Source organism: Anoplolepis gracilipes, chromosome 10, assembly GCF_047496725.1.
Source record: "Anoplolepis gracilipes chromosome 10, ASM4749672v1, whole genome shotgun sequence".
Taxonomy (NCBI): Eukaryota; Metazoa; Arthropoda; class Insecta; order Hymenoptera; family Formicidae; genus Anoplolepis; species Anoplolepis gracilipes.
Genome location: NC_132979.1, coordinates 7,735,543 through 7,752,928, shown reverse-complemented (window position 1 = coordinate 7,752,928; position 17,386 = coordinate 7,735,543). Strand labels below are relative to the sequence as shown.

Sequence of the window (17,386 nt, the reverse complement as noted above, 5' to 3'; positions counted from 1 at the left end):
TAAAAATATGTATTTACAACTAAATATAATGTGCTCAAGATTTGTTCTATTTAATCTCTTCTATTTCATTGCAACTTTTTGAACATTGCACCTCCTATCACAGATTGTGTATTAAGTATTTTTGTTATATTTATATTTTATCCCTGTCTTATTGGTTAGCGCACGCTAATCAATTTTTATGTCAATAAAACTTCTAAAAATTTCACGCATATGTTACTATGCTATACAAATTAATAGATTCCTCAATGTTTACATCATCTTTTGTGTACGCTATAGCACTTCGCTTTGCCACTAATATCAAATTTGTTATAACATTGTTATGTTAAATACATTAGGCTTATTGTTATAGTATGTAATGTATTATACAAGTTTATAGACATTGTGTGGTTTTGTGATGTAAAAAAAAAAAAGAATTTTTTCCGCATTTTAAATTACTATAATTACTAGAAAAAAATTATATATAATAAAGATAGTCTGAAAAGTAAAATGTTTTTTTTCTTTTTCTTAAGTAAATATTCTTAAGTAAAACGAGCTTAATATAACGTGTATATATCGTACATCATAAACAAAATCATATATAAACGACAAGATAAACATATAAATTAAATATAAATATAAGTAATAAAAAATTAGTAATATTAAGTAATAAAAATAATGGTAATATTTTGTACTAAATAGGTAGTATTATACTGAGATATAAATATAAGATAATAGTAGAGCATTACCTATTCTACTAAATTATAATCACAGCTTATTAATAAGAGATGCAGAGTCATATTATAGCAAATTATATATAAATATTACATAAATAATTAATATATACTAATATATAATAATCACTGGAGTCACTTTATGAGATTTGTTCTCATTCACAAATTATTAGAAATAATAATGAAAAATGTAGAAATGCGCTTAAATGTTTAATGCAACAGTTTGAGTTGCTCTAGTAAAAGTATATATAATTTCACACATAAAATTAAAAATGATTAAAAGTATTTCTATATAATAATATAAATAAATGTGCATTAAAAAATATTGAATTTAATCATCCATATATAAAAAGATAATCTTAAATATATTCAATAATTTGGAAAAAATTTATGTTAAAAGTCTCGTTGTATATGATCCGATTTTTTATAAAACTAGTTATGATACAGGCTATATTTTCATTAATTTATATATATATTCTATGAGAAATAGCATTTGTACAAAGGCTCTGTGTATGGATTTGTTAGTTGTGATAAATACATTTGTCAATAATAATTTTCAATGCAGATAATAAATTATGTAAAATTATTAAAAATCTATTGTTTCTCTGTCTCCTATAAACAATTCTCTTATCAAATGGAATGTTAAGAAGTGCAAATAGATCTAAAAACAGATCTAAGATAGCATCTGAAATTGTCACCTTCTATACATTGTATACTAACAAATAAACACTGATCTTTTTGTTCTTTATCTTGACTTTGTTATAACATATTTCGATGAAACAATTAAGTAGTCATATATACATGTAAATGTCGATTAAATTTTCTGAAGGACTAATATATGCAAAAGAATACAAAAATAATTTTAACAATATGTATATAAACTAATTTATATAAATTAATCTTTTAAATGTTAAGAACTGTTGAACATTCACACAAATTGAGCAGTAGAAGCCACATTCCTATTGTTTCAATACACTTAAATATAAAACAACTTTGCTAAGACACGATCGGTTCTCGTGAACGGTTGACAGATCTCTCAGATGTTGTGATGCACAGAATATGCGCAAGAATTCCAAGCGCACCGCCCAGAACAAAACGAACAAAGTTGTTACCGGCTAGAGGTCCTAGGGCGTAAAGTCCTTTTGTTGGCGCTTTTATTACCTCGTATGTGAAATCATCAATTTCGATTGGATTCGATTTACTATCAATTGGCTTGTCTGCGAATTTACCCAGCCCTATACCATTACCTTCCAAGTAAGATAAATCTGGTTTATATCCTAAAATGGAATTGTTCAATACACACATTACATTCTGTGGATTTTACAATTTTTTTCATTTATGTAACATTATATCTTGTATTAATAAATTTATAAAAATTCTAGTAACACATAGGAAAAAATAATCTTATCTATTTCCTCTCTTTTTCCGCCCTGTTTATCATTGTTATCAACAATTTTCCTATTTGATATTTTATTCTAAAGAGAGTTTCCTGATTTACATTATTTTGATTTACATATTGACTATAATAATTGTAATCATTTATAAAATAAACAATAAAAAATAATTTAGCATTTTATATGTTTTAATTCTAAATTTTTTGAAGTTTAAAGTTATTTGAAAATTATAATCACTTATGGTTCAATATTTATATTAGTTATGATATGCACCAAGAATGATTTTCATTTAAAAAATAATGTTGAAAATTCTAAAAAATGACTTTTGATGGAAACTTTTCCTTCAATGTACATCCTTCGAAATCATATTCAAATTTGAAATACTTTTTCATATTGTCAGAAATAAACAAATAATTAAATCCCGTTTTTCTGGGATATTTTATATCTGCTTACCGATAAGTATAGCCGCAACAGACACTTCGAACGTGTGCAGCTGACCGTCCGGAGTGGAAAAGGTAGCTATCCTTCTTATATTTATGTTTTCATCTTCGCGGTTCTCACCGAGACTGACGAGCGTGTATCCCGGCAGTGATTTGTACAGAGGATAATTTTTACCTCCGTCAGCCATCATTTCGTATACCTTGTGATATTCCGGATATATGGAATTCGGCAGCCATTGCAATCGATCGTAACTGGTATTTATCCTCTCGGCAGTTTCTTTGCCCCATTCGCTCGATGAATTGCGGAATGCGTGCAACACAGGTATCCCTCGAAAACGCGCGGCCATAATCGCGTCGGCCGCACTCAGACCAGCTCCAACTACTAAGACCGGGTGCATCTGCTCATCGGTCGAGCCTACGATTAATAATTTCTCAAATGAGACAACAAATTCTGTAATTCACGGATAAATAAATCAATTGTAATCTTGTGGAAAAGGAGATAATTTATAATTTTGTGATTATATGCATACCACGTTCATTGACCAAACGTCCCAATCGCGTTTCAAGATCATTGAGATCGTGCGTCACCCAGTTGGGATGAGTGTTCTCCCCCGGAATGCCTAAGTGATTAGACAAATCGGTTGTGCCAGTTGCAAGAATTGCCTTTTTACATCGATATCGAAATCGCTTTCCACTTTTGTTCTCGTATCCGTCCACGATCCAGTTGTATCCTCCCTTACTCTTGGGCGAGTTCAAATCCGATCTTACTGAAGTAACCGTAGTTCCGCTGCAACGTGAGTTCGCTTTCGTGAAATTTCGTTTTATCGCGTCACATAGTAACGAATACGCCTTATAAATAATTTAAACACATACCATCGAAAGTATTGTTTCAAGCCTTTTCTACGCACATAATCCTTGTAATAAGCAGCTACGGTGCCTACTGAAATCCGGCTAGAGGCCTTGCAAACGCTTAATTTTTCCGGCCGCGTATACACATCGTTTGCTGTGGTTAAAACCGATTCTTGTAACTGTTCGGCCTCGATAAGTTTCTCCCAATGCCTCAGATCCAAATCGGGAAGAGACATCCATCGACTCAAACTCAGAGTCAGCACATTAGGATCCATAAACTATAAACAAAGATAATCATGTTAAAAAAAAATTAATAATAATTTGCTAAGAAAATAAGCTAATGAAACTAAAGATTACTATTACTACTTGAACGTAATTATAGTATATTTTTAGTATCACCATTTTATCTATCAAGACTTATTTATATTTTTCTTCGTGCGGAAAAAGAACCAATATCTACTTATTTGTACAACTACGAAGAACGAAAAAAGAGTCACAATAAAATAGTGGAAATATTGGCACGTACCTGCCAGGAGCCGCCGGGTTGGCCCTTGCCAAGAACAACGTGGTCCACGACTCTGTGTTCGGGATACTCGTCGGCGGATCGCCAATCGAGGAGAGAGGCCACGTCAAGGCCGGCGTCGACGCACGGATGCTGCAGATGGTCCAGGAGAAGGGCCAACGGTCGACCACCGCCCCTGCCCTCGATGCCGGATGACAGGCATTCGAGTTTGCAACGCGTGCTGCGCGCCAGACCGCCTCCTCCCTGTATCCTGCCGACGCCAGGCTTGCCGCATTGATGCCGATTGTTGGCGACCGGGTCATCCAAGTGCGCATCGCCGCGATCCTCACTGCTGGTATTTGTCATGCAGAACTGCAATCGCGCCGTCAGCATATCGTCACCGGGATGAGGTTCGCCGGTATAGTAAGGCCAATTACCCGCAAGCATGTATGACAGACATATTCCACTGGGTCCGTTTCCTGGAGAAAAAAGTGTAAAATTTCAATTAGTATTATATTTTATTTATTATATATTATTATGTATTATAATTATTATTATAGAATACTATAATAATTATATATTTGTGTATAACAATTTTATATATTATAATTATATTTATGTATAATATAATCATATACTTATGTATTATAATTATAGAATATCATTTTCTTTATCCTTGATATTATATATTATATTTTATATTTATATTATGCTTTATTTTATAAAATGGGTAATCCCCGTAAAATCTACTAAATAAATAAAATAAATAAATAAAAATCGATTAATCTTTCCAAAAAGCCTAATTAAGGTCTTTCAATTAATTTCTATTTCAGAGAAGTCTCTTTTATTTACAATATTTGTTCCACGAATTTATGATTTTACGCGCTGTCAATCTTATAATAAAGAATTTTATTTTTATAATATTAATTTTAAACATCGATAAAACAGAGAAACAAATTTATCGAGCTAGCATAAAATTGCATAAGATGTGCATATAAAAAATGTCAAATTAATGGAAAATTAAAAGGGATTTTAAAGATAAATATTATATATTTTGTTTTTTTTTTCCAATCTATTAAATCGAGATATAAAATGTTAATATTCTGCAATATATTTCTTATTTTTATATCTCTATTTTTATATCCCGTTTATTAATCAAGTCATTAAATCATTTTTTAGTGAGATATTCTAAGATATTTCGCGTACTTACCTATAATGACAACATCTTTATAAATGACATCATTATCGTCGATCTTAAATCCGTTCTGCATTTTTTTTTCTTTTTTGCGTCTCCGATGTAAACGGATTTACTGCGATTCACACTCGGCGGCCTATTTGAGTGCTGCAAAGAGAATTACAGAACCATGATTATTATATTATGAACACGGTTGTATAATATCGCGTGCATGACATTTTAATAGTACATCAGTACAAAATTGCAGAGTAATGAGATAGTTGAGTCTACCATTTTCCTTGACATCGCGAATAATCTGTAATTGCGACAGAAAAGTTTCCACACTTATCATACTTGTAACTAACAAGAAGCTTATCGTTTTGCGGCGTCGATTATTCGTCCAGGATGTGATAGATAATCTCACATAATTCCGCATAAATTGTAATAAAGTGAGAAGAAACATGGATAAAGAAATAAATATTACAAAGTATGCAACGCAGTATAAAAAAAAAAAAAAAAATTGCAATAATAATTTTTTCGTAAGTAACAAGTCCTGAATCTCTAAATCATAATCACGTCTCTTATCAATAACATACAGTTATTGCATCCACTTTCAATTGTGTGTTAATAATAGAAAAAAAGATAATAAGATAAACTACGTACATTGAAATATTTAATAAAGATAAGATAAAATCTATCAAGTCATAACCAAAATCTTTTATCAATAACATGAGTTGTACTGCATATACTTTCAATTGTGTTAGTAATTGAACAAAAAAAGATAAACAAACTACGCATATTGAGATAGGTATTTTGCGCAATAATCTATCGTACTGCGTGTAAAAAAGTCGATAAGATAACTCGAAACATTTGTTCTTTTTTTCGAATGACGTTGCGGTTTATAAACGTATCGTCATAATAATCAGGAATACCCCCGCTGTAATTACTATGAAAACATCGTTACGTCATAATGAGGAATTTATGAATCGTCTCAAACGTATCGATCATGTCTCATGTTACGGTCATCGGTGCGAGATCTCAAAGATAAACTATGTTCATAAGATAACGAAATAAAAGTCGTGTAACCTTCGTTCTCGAAAAACGACCTTTCTACTCTTTGACGTTTAACCGGTCCACCCGACATAATTGCCATGACGTAAATTGGTAAATTTTCTTGCCAATCAAGCATTGAAAATATTCCATTACTCGATAAAGAGTCTTTAAAAAAAAGGAATATAAAAAAAGATATGCCAACAAATTAAAAAAAATTCATAAATAAAAATAAAAATGTGTAGATATAAGTGTAATAAATAAAATGTACTAAAAAAGAGAGAATAAAAGAATAAAAAGTAAAAAAGAGTAAAAAAAAGTGAAAAATAAAAATAATAATATAATAATAGAACAATAATACAAATAAGATTCTAAATATTACAAAGAAATAATGATAATAATGAAATAAATTAGTGAGAGGCAGCGCAGATATAAAGCGTAAAAGGAAGAGTAATTAAATTAAACAAAAAATATTTATTTATACGTTTCTATTGACGTTATTCCTGAAGAATCCAAAAAAAGGGCCAAAACGTATAAATAAATATTTTTAATTTAATTTAATTACTCTTCCTTTTACACTTTATATCTGCGTTGGTTCTCACTATTTTTATCATTAATTACTATAATAATAGAACAAAAATTAAATTATTCGCAATTTGCAGATGATTCATTGCACGAAAATATAAAAAGTGTTATTGAAAAGAGAATAGTTAATAGGAAGCTTCTACATTATATATACACGATTGAAATCCATTTATGCATAACTTGTTCCCATCATTATCCGTCGCTTCTACTCGAGATAACTTGCTCCACAAATAAACGAAGAGAACGTCTCATTAATTTGTACCGTGTACTACCATGATCCACTTTCATTATGACGCTTATGGGTTAATAATAGAGCAGCATCACGTATTCGTGAAGATCGTCGACCGAGACAAGAATTGACAGTGGTCCAACAGATAGATTTCGTCCCCAGATTATCACATCGTTGAATATATTTTTACGCGGGAAACGATTCAAAACTGCTACAATAAATATTTTTATGAAATAAGGACTGTTTTGAGAGACGGTTAAAAAAAAAAAAAAAAAAAAAAAGAGAGATATATAAAAGTGAAATTGTGTATACATACATATATATAACAGAAATAAAGAACATATACCAGTAGCACAAAACACTGTTGTTTTTATCAGACCTACGCGCGTGTATTCCTTCGAGGGAAAGAATTACGAAGCTTTTATCAGAGGAATTTTTCAAGAGAATATGGAGAAATCTTATCACGACAAATCAAAGACACGATTATTGTGCAATATCGATCGATATAGTTGACACTATGACGATAAGTGTGAGAGATTTTCTTTTAGTTGACAATGAGCCATTATTCGCTGCGCGTACAAATATTCGCGATCGATTTATATACTCTTGCATATCACCGAGGTAGAAGCGATAGCGCGACTTTACGTTGTATCTCTCACATGGGGGGGGGGGGGAAGCTAGGGAGATGTTAACGGACAATGTATAATTTACATACCTTCGTGAAAATGGCGTGTCACATACAGGAAATGTCATTGTTGAAAAAAAATTTTAAAAATTATTATCGTTATCTATGGAGGAGGAACATCTTACATCCCTGAATGACCATTAGTAGCTTTATCTCGCGTCTTTATTTATGAGAGAACTTCATTTCCAGAAATACTCAGAATTTGATGTCTAATATATGTATCAACTCTTGATAATTTTATCATTATGGAATAGTTGTCTCATTAAATTGAATAAGTAATCAAGTTGTCGTAGCATACGACGCAAAAGTAAGAATGTAAATGTGTATATATATATATATATATATATATATATATATATATTTTTTTTTTAATACAAAAACATTTTTCGCATTTTTTTTTCGTTTATAAGAATGTCCAAAGTGAGTTGAAAAAAAAAATACATAAAATAGAAGAAAGAAAAAACTCGTTCAAAGTCCGTTATAATCGTGAAATATGTAAGGACGCTACGTATTTATATTAATGATCGCGGACTAAATCGATAAGTTACATACCTGAACGCTTCTTTTTGCGAGATATGTATAAGTGCAAAACGATGTCTTCGCGTTGGGGTCAACTGGTCACACAATTCGCTCGATGTATATATAGCGTATATCTAGTTCACGCACATTGTTATTTATAAAAGAATCTACTTTATATGTATCTCTAGAAAATCGTTGAAATTTTAATTATGTATTACATATTCAATGTTGTATTATATTTTATATTATATAGAAATTCGATTATGTATCTTAAGTCTAATAAGAGTTGTGAAAACTGGGCCACGTAAATTTTAATACGTATAATTAATTATACGGGGCTACATCTCTATGGAATGAAACTTTATATCTGGGCTTTAATATTTTATCTATGTTTTTAAAATTCGATCTCACGTATCCCGTTTCTAAATTTCTTGCGCCGAAAGCTGTATAAATATTGGAGCATGCGTGAATGTTATCTCAAAGAGGCGCGATATATGATATTAAAGGCACACGCAGGTAAATTCTAAATTGTTAAATTTATCATGGTTTGGTTATATAACACACAATTATATGATTTTGTAATACAAGTGCGTATCTTCACGACGTTGTAAACAGGTGCGTTTATAGATACATATATTTATATCTTGGTGTCCGATGAGATTCTAACAACGTCGGCGCTTCGCTCTGCGTCTTCTATTCTTAATCGAAATTTATTCACAGTACGAGGCCGATTCGAAACGCCTGGACGGAATTCGATTAAGACCGACAAGATGTTCGATAACCGAAACGATCAATCAATGAGTCATCAACTGTTTCACAAGACGACTTGATGATCCTTTGTGGTATAGCATACTGTCAAATGTCACCATCAATCTTTTACGTTTCACGATATTTACAAGATTTATGTTAAGCCTGCGAGAAAAATTAATCAACGCGAGTGAGAAAGATCATTACGTTAGAGATTACCGAGTATTCTGTGTGCGATATGGATTTTGGAAAATGAAATTTTTCCTCTCATAAATATATACATCCATAAATAATATATATCTCTAAAGTCGTATATCTTTATTTCTAAAGTAATATATCACACCGCGTATATACCGGTCTTGTTGCACCATCTTTTTCCTGTTTCTATCGGACTCTCTTTCTCTCTCTCTCTCTCTTTTTTTTTCTTTTTTTCTCGCATATGCCTTGAATTTCAAAGAAAGCAAATAAAAGAATACGTCCAAAAGTCCAGCGGTTTAACTTGGGTAAGTCAAGTCACGAAGTATATTTCACCAGTTTCAACTTTTGACCATCGTCTTCAGAATGATAATCTTAGAGTTGCCATCAACTCAGAACATCACCTTACAGAATTTTTTTATGTATTTTTGGTGACATCTCTTCTTTTTTTATGAATATATTCTTCAATAAAGTATATCTGTTTTGCTTTATAAAGCGTGTACGTTGCATGAAAAGTTATCAATTATAATTAAAATTATCAGTCTTGAATTGAATTGATTAATTTGCAAAATGAGATACTACGCTTCTGTAGAAAATTAATAATAAATGCTGCGAGGTGCTGAATTATAAATCTGTTTTAAAAGCTTGGTGTTGCTAAATATGCTGCGAATAGCTGCTAATTCAGCATCCATTAAAAAAGATCTTAACGGAATATAATGCTTAGTTTGATTCTACATTTCTTTTCTTTGATTTTTAACGAACGAGTTATCGTTCAATTTATTTGTATTTCAAATATAAATGTAAACAAAAACAACGAGTCGAAGAAAAATTTCTTCGCCATCGTCGATATTTGTTTCATCTTGCAAGTATAAATTAATGAGTGCTATCAACATCATTAATAAATAAACCGCAATCGGTTTTCTTAATTTTTTAATGCGACGATTAAATACAAATAGACTCTTAAAATTAATATACGTTAACGATTATCTATCAGTACCTAACTGTCACCTAAATGAACAAATTTATTAAATGCAAATTTAATTAATAATGATATCGTGTTGATTATTGTAAAAAGAGAAAAAATATCTCGATGATAATAAAATGGAAATGCATTAGTGTTTCTGAAATAATATGATTGATATCGCGCGATGCGTCCTGAAAAATTTGATTGTCTGATATCTGTGCGATACACGAATGAATGTTAATCAATTTCACCGGACAATTCACTAAAAATAGTCTGCTGGAAACTATTATCCTTTTACTTGACACATCAATTATTTTAGCGTTTAACCCGTGTTATTATGGGTTAACTTACACAAATTTGCCCGAGGTATATTAATCGTGTGTGATGTTATAACACGTTGTTACGTTCATTAGCCCAATATATATAAGTGATCCTATGACGCCTACGCCATTCTTGTACATAATTATAATTATATTTGTCATTCGCAAATTTAAGTATTAGCCGGCGAGCAATAAATCGTACTGATCAATAATCTCCATATTAATTCCGTAATATATATATAATAATAATAATAATATAAATCAAATTATGTTAAAATTGTAATTTAAACTAATAAATCGAGCGTATTTTTTAATTAATAATAAAAAAAAAAGAATTTGTTTATTAAATTCTCTCGTTTGATCTACCTGATATTATCTTCTGTGAATTCTCTATTAATTCCTTGCTATCTTTCATTTCATGTAAATATCTCCTTCTGTTATAAATCTTTTTCTTTACGGATAACAGAAGAGTTATTAGATCTTTCTTTGCGCGTGTAAATTCCACAAAGACATCATCTCGAATTTCGGTCAATGGCAAAAGTAAGTAATACATATTTCACAGAATTTCGCGCAGCATATGCAGTTGCACTTTTGCTGCAGAGCTCAATAGTTATATAACGTACACGCTCGCTGCATCCTTTACAACTATCTTTTACAGCGTATAAAAAAAGATGTATTATTATGTCGTTGTAATTTTACAACATGATTCAGCGCAATTCCTAAAATATCGTGTTTCATCGTACTATGAATACATTATTCAAAATCGGAAAGGGGCAGATTGATAACTTTATTATCTCTTATGTCATACATCTTTTTTTGATTACTTTTCAGTTAACTTAACGAGATTTAGATGACTTTAATGTTCGCGCAATAAATGATAAAATAATAATTATTAAGAATTTATTTGTGTATTTGTTTTATTTTGTATATGTCAATATATTATAATATTATGTGCATACCTATGTTTAAAACATGTTTTTTTTGTGATAACTCGAACATTGGTCATGTCCTTAACTTTTTTTAAATTTTAAACACTCTTGCTTTTATTCAAAATATAACTTTCCATTCAATTATTATTAGTAAATACTTGGAAATATTTGAGACCGCGTATATACTTATCGCAAGCATAAAATGCATAGAAATTTTAATAACTTAATAACAAATAAATCTACAGATAAATCTCGAGTTTGAGATTGGTTTTCTTCTTGCAAGTCACCGTTTGTTCCCACATTTAAAAGTGCACACGTATCTACATGATTTCGACTTAAGTTAAGGATTGACACAACTTAGTACAAAGTATAAAAATTATAGAGCTTTAAAATAAGTAAAAAAAAATCGTACAAATCATAAAAGTATTTGCAATGTTAATTTCTTGATAAAGTAATTTTTTTTTCTTACGCAAACCACATCTTTTGAATATTCGCCAATATCAACGGACTAAAATACACGAGCAATTAAATTATATTATCTAGGTGATATACCCATCGGTCGTTGGCTTTTGTAATGAAATCTTATGAGTCAAAATAAAATTACTATTAGACACAATTTTTGCAATTTTTAATGCTAATATTGATATCTCGTCAATTCAGATATACGATCGAAAATTTAATTATATTGATTAGTTGCCATTATTTCACAGCCAGATTAAGCGCATCCGTTCTTACGAAATACAAAACTTTTCCCGCTTTGAAAAAGTTCTCAGAATAATTGCCATTGCATGCTCCATTCGGTGCACCGACAATTATGTCACCTGTGTTATACTGAAAAGAATAACGCACGTGACCAAAAATATGCCGCGAGCGTGGAATTTCTCGCGAATCTATCAAAGGAATTTTTTAACGATAATTTATTCTAACAGTGTCCTTCAATCTACCCTTCCCCCGGAGTTCGTATAATTATAATGTCTACGCGCTATGACATAAATAAATAGATGACGAATTGCTGGAGCGATAATTTCTGCCATTACGATATTAATCCTAGAGGGCAAAAGTAAACTTCCAGCGTAAATACGTACATGTAATAAGGTCTATGTAAAAAAAAAAAAAATTTTAAACAATTATGAGGTCATTTTTCAAAGTATCTTATTAAAAAGAGAATTTTAAAATTCATTTTTTTGCTCATATAATATAAAATTAGAATTTAATAAATTTTCAAGGTTGAAAAATATAAGTTTTCTCTGTCGTGCTTTTTAAAAATTAAATTTGAAAAGTTTCTTCGATATTCACGTGATACAATTTACGTCACGCGAATCGCAACGAAGATCTTAGAAAGTTCCACAACGTACGCGCAACACCTTTTTCCCCATTTCCGTTTTATTTTCCGACCGTCAATCACACTGTCACTTTATATCTTCTTCGATATTCCAAATGGATATAATTGCGGATCGATAAAACAAATGAATTGCTGTCCACGTGGCCAATTTCTCAATGTCAAAAGAATTGCGTAAACGTATATATTAAAAAAAAAAAAAAAAAAAAAAAAAAAAAAATAGAAAAAAAACTTTGCAGAGATAAATGATATATGATTACCGCACCTGGGGTTCCTGTTCCAAGAGGAACCAATTTCATCCACCGATTTTCTTGCTGCTCCTCGACGCTCTATAACCGATTATTATTGTTGAGAACGCTCAACCTTGTTGATCGACGAAGGTTTCCAGAGGACGAACGCAACAACAAAACCGCTCCTCACCCGGCGACGGTCGGCGTCGTACTAAAGCGTGTAAACCACGCGCGATTGCTTTTTCCGCGGAAGCGGACGCGTATCCGAAGGCCGCGCGATGAATGGCGATTTCACGAGGTAGTTTCAGAGCCGCGAGATATGCATTAATCCTCTCGGTACGACCGTCACGGTACGATGATTTTGCGGTACAATTTTCCTATAATTATAGTAGTTCCTGTATTTTACAATCAAAGAGTTTTCTTAGAAAGAAATACAAAGGTACGAAAGAGAAAGGGAGATTTTTATAATTATTATTGAAGTAAACTATTACCATATAATAATTTATAATAATGATTCTCTAAATCTAATGAAATATTTTGGCAAGTAAATTATGTAAGAAAAAAAAAAAAGAACATTTACACACGAGCATAGATGTTTTATCTTTGACAGTTATAAGTGATAAACTGACATTCAGAAGTTTGATTAATAATACTAGTAAAAAAAAAACTCCGTTTTCTTTCTCATTGTCGTTTCATTTTTATATAGTTTTACTATAAGATACGAGACAAATACTAAAAAGGTTAATGTATTTAAACATCTTAATCATTATTATTATTTTTAATTGATGCCGAGCAAGCGAATTTTGATGATATATATATATATACGGTAGAAAAAGAACTTATTGCGATGTATTTTTGCAGAACCGATCATATTTCTACTACGTTACAATACAATGTTACATCGCGAATATCTTTCCCACATAACATTTATATGCATTGATCGTTTCCTTATTGATCCAAGCTATCCACACATACGACATCGATAAAAAGATAGCCGGGACAAACGGTGTTAAAAGTTAAATAGCATCACCCTTACACAGCGCCCCATTTTTTTCTGTAATCTAGAAGGAAAGTCGCGTCTCACAATCAGTTGTAACTTTAATTTTCAGTATTTAATTTTTTCTGTAATTAAATTTGGGAATTAAAGTCCTAATTAGAGCGGTATGATAATTCATCAACGAGATTGCATTATCCTATTTACATTCTTGAAAATTAAAAGCTAGCTTTTTTATTAATATGAAGAATATAATACTTCTTGATAATGTTAGAACACAAAGAAATTATCTTACACAAGAGAGAGGCTCGTGGTTCTTTTTTTCCCAACAAATACATTCCTTTCACTCAAAAAAATAGTCTTGCAATTATAGCAAAAATGTTCTGGATGCGAAAAATTAACCGAGGTAGATAAATGATTAGAAAATACTCTGATACCGCATACGTTTTGTACTTTAATTAATTTAAATGACAGAGACGGGATCTATATCCCATGTACTGTTAGTGTAATTTAGATAGAAAATTTTTCTGTGGTGCCTATCTTGTTAAAGACAATTATATTTGTCATTAATATTTGGCAATGGGATCTCAATTTTCTAGAGGTATATTGTTTGAATATTGTTGCTATAAATTCTCTATGTGTTTCTGTATACAAACAACAATCTAGCAGATAAAAAATATAGCATTAGCAAAATATTTTTTTGAGTGTTATCATCGTAAGCCCCATATAAAACTTATACAATTAATTTTAAAAATAATCTTTTACAATTAACAATTAAATCGAATTAAAACTACATTTTATAATTAATATAAAATTGTATTTTATAATTATAAAAAAATATATAAGATATATGCGTAGATAAAATTCGTTAATTTAAGATTTTTATATGATAAGATAAAAACTGTGAATTAAAATTATTAAGATAAAAGAAAAAAAAACACCATTTTGTACGTATCAGTAGTATAATTTTCGGAAAGATTGCAGTAAAATTTTATTTATTTCGCTTTTTCGGGTGTAAGTCAGGCAAATGTTGGGATATTTTCATCGTGTTGTGTTTTCAAGTATTCGATCACAAGGTTATCAAATTATCGCGATGTCTAAGTATATCATTATAGCATTAACGACAAAATTATGAAATTAGAAAAAGATGTCTAAAGAGAGAGAGAGAGAGAGAGAGAGAGAGAGAGAGAGAGAGAGAGAGAGAGAGAGAGAGAGAGAGAGAGAGAGAGAGAGAGAGAAAGAGGGGAGAGAGAGAAACTCCATAATCATTATCGCTGTAGTTACAGCAAACATATCGCGAATTAATAACGCGAATGGACCTTGGTAATAAATAATGTTCCGTTTAATGTGAAGCAAGATTTCGATTTAACATTTTTTTTATCACCGAGCATTTGAATCACAAAGTAACTATGATTCCCGTGTTAAATAATAAATATGTGTGGTATTAACATCGGTTATTGACTATTAAACAATATCGATCGAGAAACTTGAACAATTTGAGTTAACAATATATTTAGGCAAATTAATGGAAATAATTCGCGCAACGTTTACCGGAAATTCAAATAAAAAATCGTAGAAGTTTAACAATTGTTTGCGAAAATATCTCAAAAAAGAAAAAAAAGTAAGTATTAATTTCACACGTGCTACAAATAAAAAATAAAATCAAATAATTTATTCACGCGTAATCTCTAGCAACCATTAATTAGTTGCTAAATTTAATCAATCAATTGATTAACTCAGTTTTTTCTGATGTTATACTTGTCTATTTATATATCTTACTCTGCTAACTACGCAATAAATATATATAAGATATATTTAATTTTACACATAAATAATGTTTGCAAACGCAAAGGCGCTTCTGTGACTAATGAATTATTTCCAAATATTATGAAAAATGATGTAACGTAACTAGGACCGACTTGAAAAAGCTGTCTACAATTCCAAAATTAGAACAACTGCGCATATATATAATCAAAGACGCGCATAGTAAAATATTCAATTACTATCCAATAGGTGTACATCCATATTCATATTTCTGATAATTTTCTTTAATTTAACACAAACTTTTTATCCGTAAAATTGCAAATAACATTTTTTAATGAGACTTGAGAGATATGAATATAAAAAAAAACTTTAATAAAATAAATATTATATATGGAAATATATATCATACATAAGCAGATATAAACAGATATTGCTGTTATTGATATGATAATTTTACGATATCTGTTTGTTAAAATAGTGTGAAATATAATTATATCTCATTGTGATGTAAAATCATAAGAAAAGATTATAAAGCAATAAGAAAAAAATTGAGATAATGTGCAAAAAAATATTCGCATTAATTGCATTATGGACTTTGATGTTTGATTATGTCTTTATATATAAGTAAGATATAATTTGCATAATTTTCGTGGAAAGAATCACATTTTTTTATCTGTAAAGTATGTAAAAATCAAATGGTAATCGATACGAAATATAATCTATATGAAACATTGTTAAGTTTAGAATTAAAACTGCGATAACATAAATCGTATCGAATTTCTCGTGGATTCGAATTACCCGAGAATAGATCATCGCCATAAAAACGAGAGGAGTCGAATTACTTTAGTTATAAATCTTATTCGTTTATATTCTATTAAATTACACGAATATTATTCAATATAATCTCTCATAGCTAGAGAAAAAAATACAAAATTTATGATTATGATTCCACTTTAATTTGAGCTTTACAAAGACAATAAAAAAAAATAAAACATCTAATAAAAAAGAATTGTAAATTCAAAATTTTTAGATTTTTCTGGAAAAAGCAAGCTTATATATATATATATAATCTCGAATTTCCATTTTTCATTTTCCATCTCTTCACACATGTTATGTGCTTAATTTCAATTTCTTTGTATAAACACTTTTTTAATTCCCTTTACGTGATAATCTGTAAACTAAAACACATAATTACCTGCTCTGTCCAGCATGTCCTGTCATTGCGTTTAATCCGGATTGCAGACTCTGATTCGATTCGACGTCGCGCGGGGAATCCGTTGGATATTCGTGCCGCAAACATTTTCGGTACGATTGCCAAATTTCCGGACGTTTTCGCGTATCATGATGATGAAGGACGCGAGGTGAAGGTTGCGATATCCACCTGGTGAACAGGCACGGTCACGACTATCAGCACGCGGTGGCGGCAGCGGCGACCCGGCCGTGTAGGATCAAAGCAATCTCGCTCTTTCTCTCGGAATCTTTTCGCGAAAACACGTGACGAACGTTACTTTCGTTCTCAGGGCAGCAAGAGGGTTTAAATTCCGAGACCGTCGTCGCCGACACACCTCGTCCCGGCCATCGATTTTTCCCTATTCTACTGCGGATTACGCGCATCTCTCACCGACGTGTGCCGCATACATGTCACTGGATGCGGCTTGAAGCCGCAAACGTCATCGCGTCAGCGCTCGGGTTTCGCACGCTCAGCTACATCTAGCGGTGAAATTTGCTACTTCTTAGCCAGTTCTATTTTTCCACGCCGTAGATAAA

At 30.9% G+C, this 17,386-nt stretch overlaps 1 protein-coding gene across 2 annotated transcripts; it reads right to left on the bottom strand.

Annotated features, from left to right (window-relative positions):
• Positions 1–118: 118 nt before the first annotated feature.
• LOC140670637 (oxidative stress-induced growth inhibitor 1) lies at positions 119–17,249 on the bottom strand. 2 transcript variants are annotated; one of them, XM_072901358.1, is made up of 7 exons: positions 16,815–17,249; positions 5,106–5,237; positions 3,920–4,374; positions 3,418–3,671; positions 3,075–3,331; positions 2,558–2,959; positions 119–1,987 (listed from the first exon to the last, which is right to left on the bottom strand). In XM_072901358.1, the coding sequence occupies exons 2-7, from the start codon at positions 5,164–5,166 to the stop codon at positions 1,707–1,709; spliced, it is 1,710 nt and encodes a 569-aa protein (XP_072757459.1). In that variant the 5' UTR covers positions 5,167–5,237; positions 16,815–17,249; the 3' UTR covers positions 119–1,706. The 2 variants fall into 2 exon arrangements, with proteins under 2 accessions (XP_072757459.1, XP_072757458.1); XM_072901357.1 differs by lacking the exon at positions 16,815–17,249 and adding an exon at positions 12,897–13,105.
• Between the last annotated feature and the right edge of the window lie 137 nt (positions 17,250–17,386).

Coding starts and splice junctions, on each gene's coding strand:
- LOC140670637 (XM_072901358.1), bottom strand. CDS start 5,166: ATGCAGAACGGATTTAAGATCGACGATAATGATGTCATTTATAAAGAT. Junction 4,375..5,105: donor TAAAGATGTTGTCATTATAG/GTAAGTACGCGA, acceptor TTTTTTCTCCAG/GAAACGGACCCAGTGGAATA. Junction 3,332..3,417: donor TTGAAACAATACTTTCGATG/GTATGTGTTTAA, acceptor CTCACGTTGCAG/CGGAACTACGGTTACTTCAG.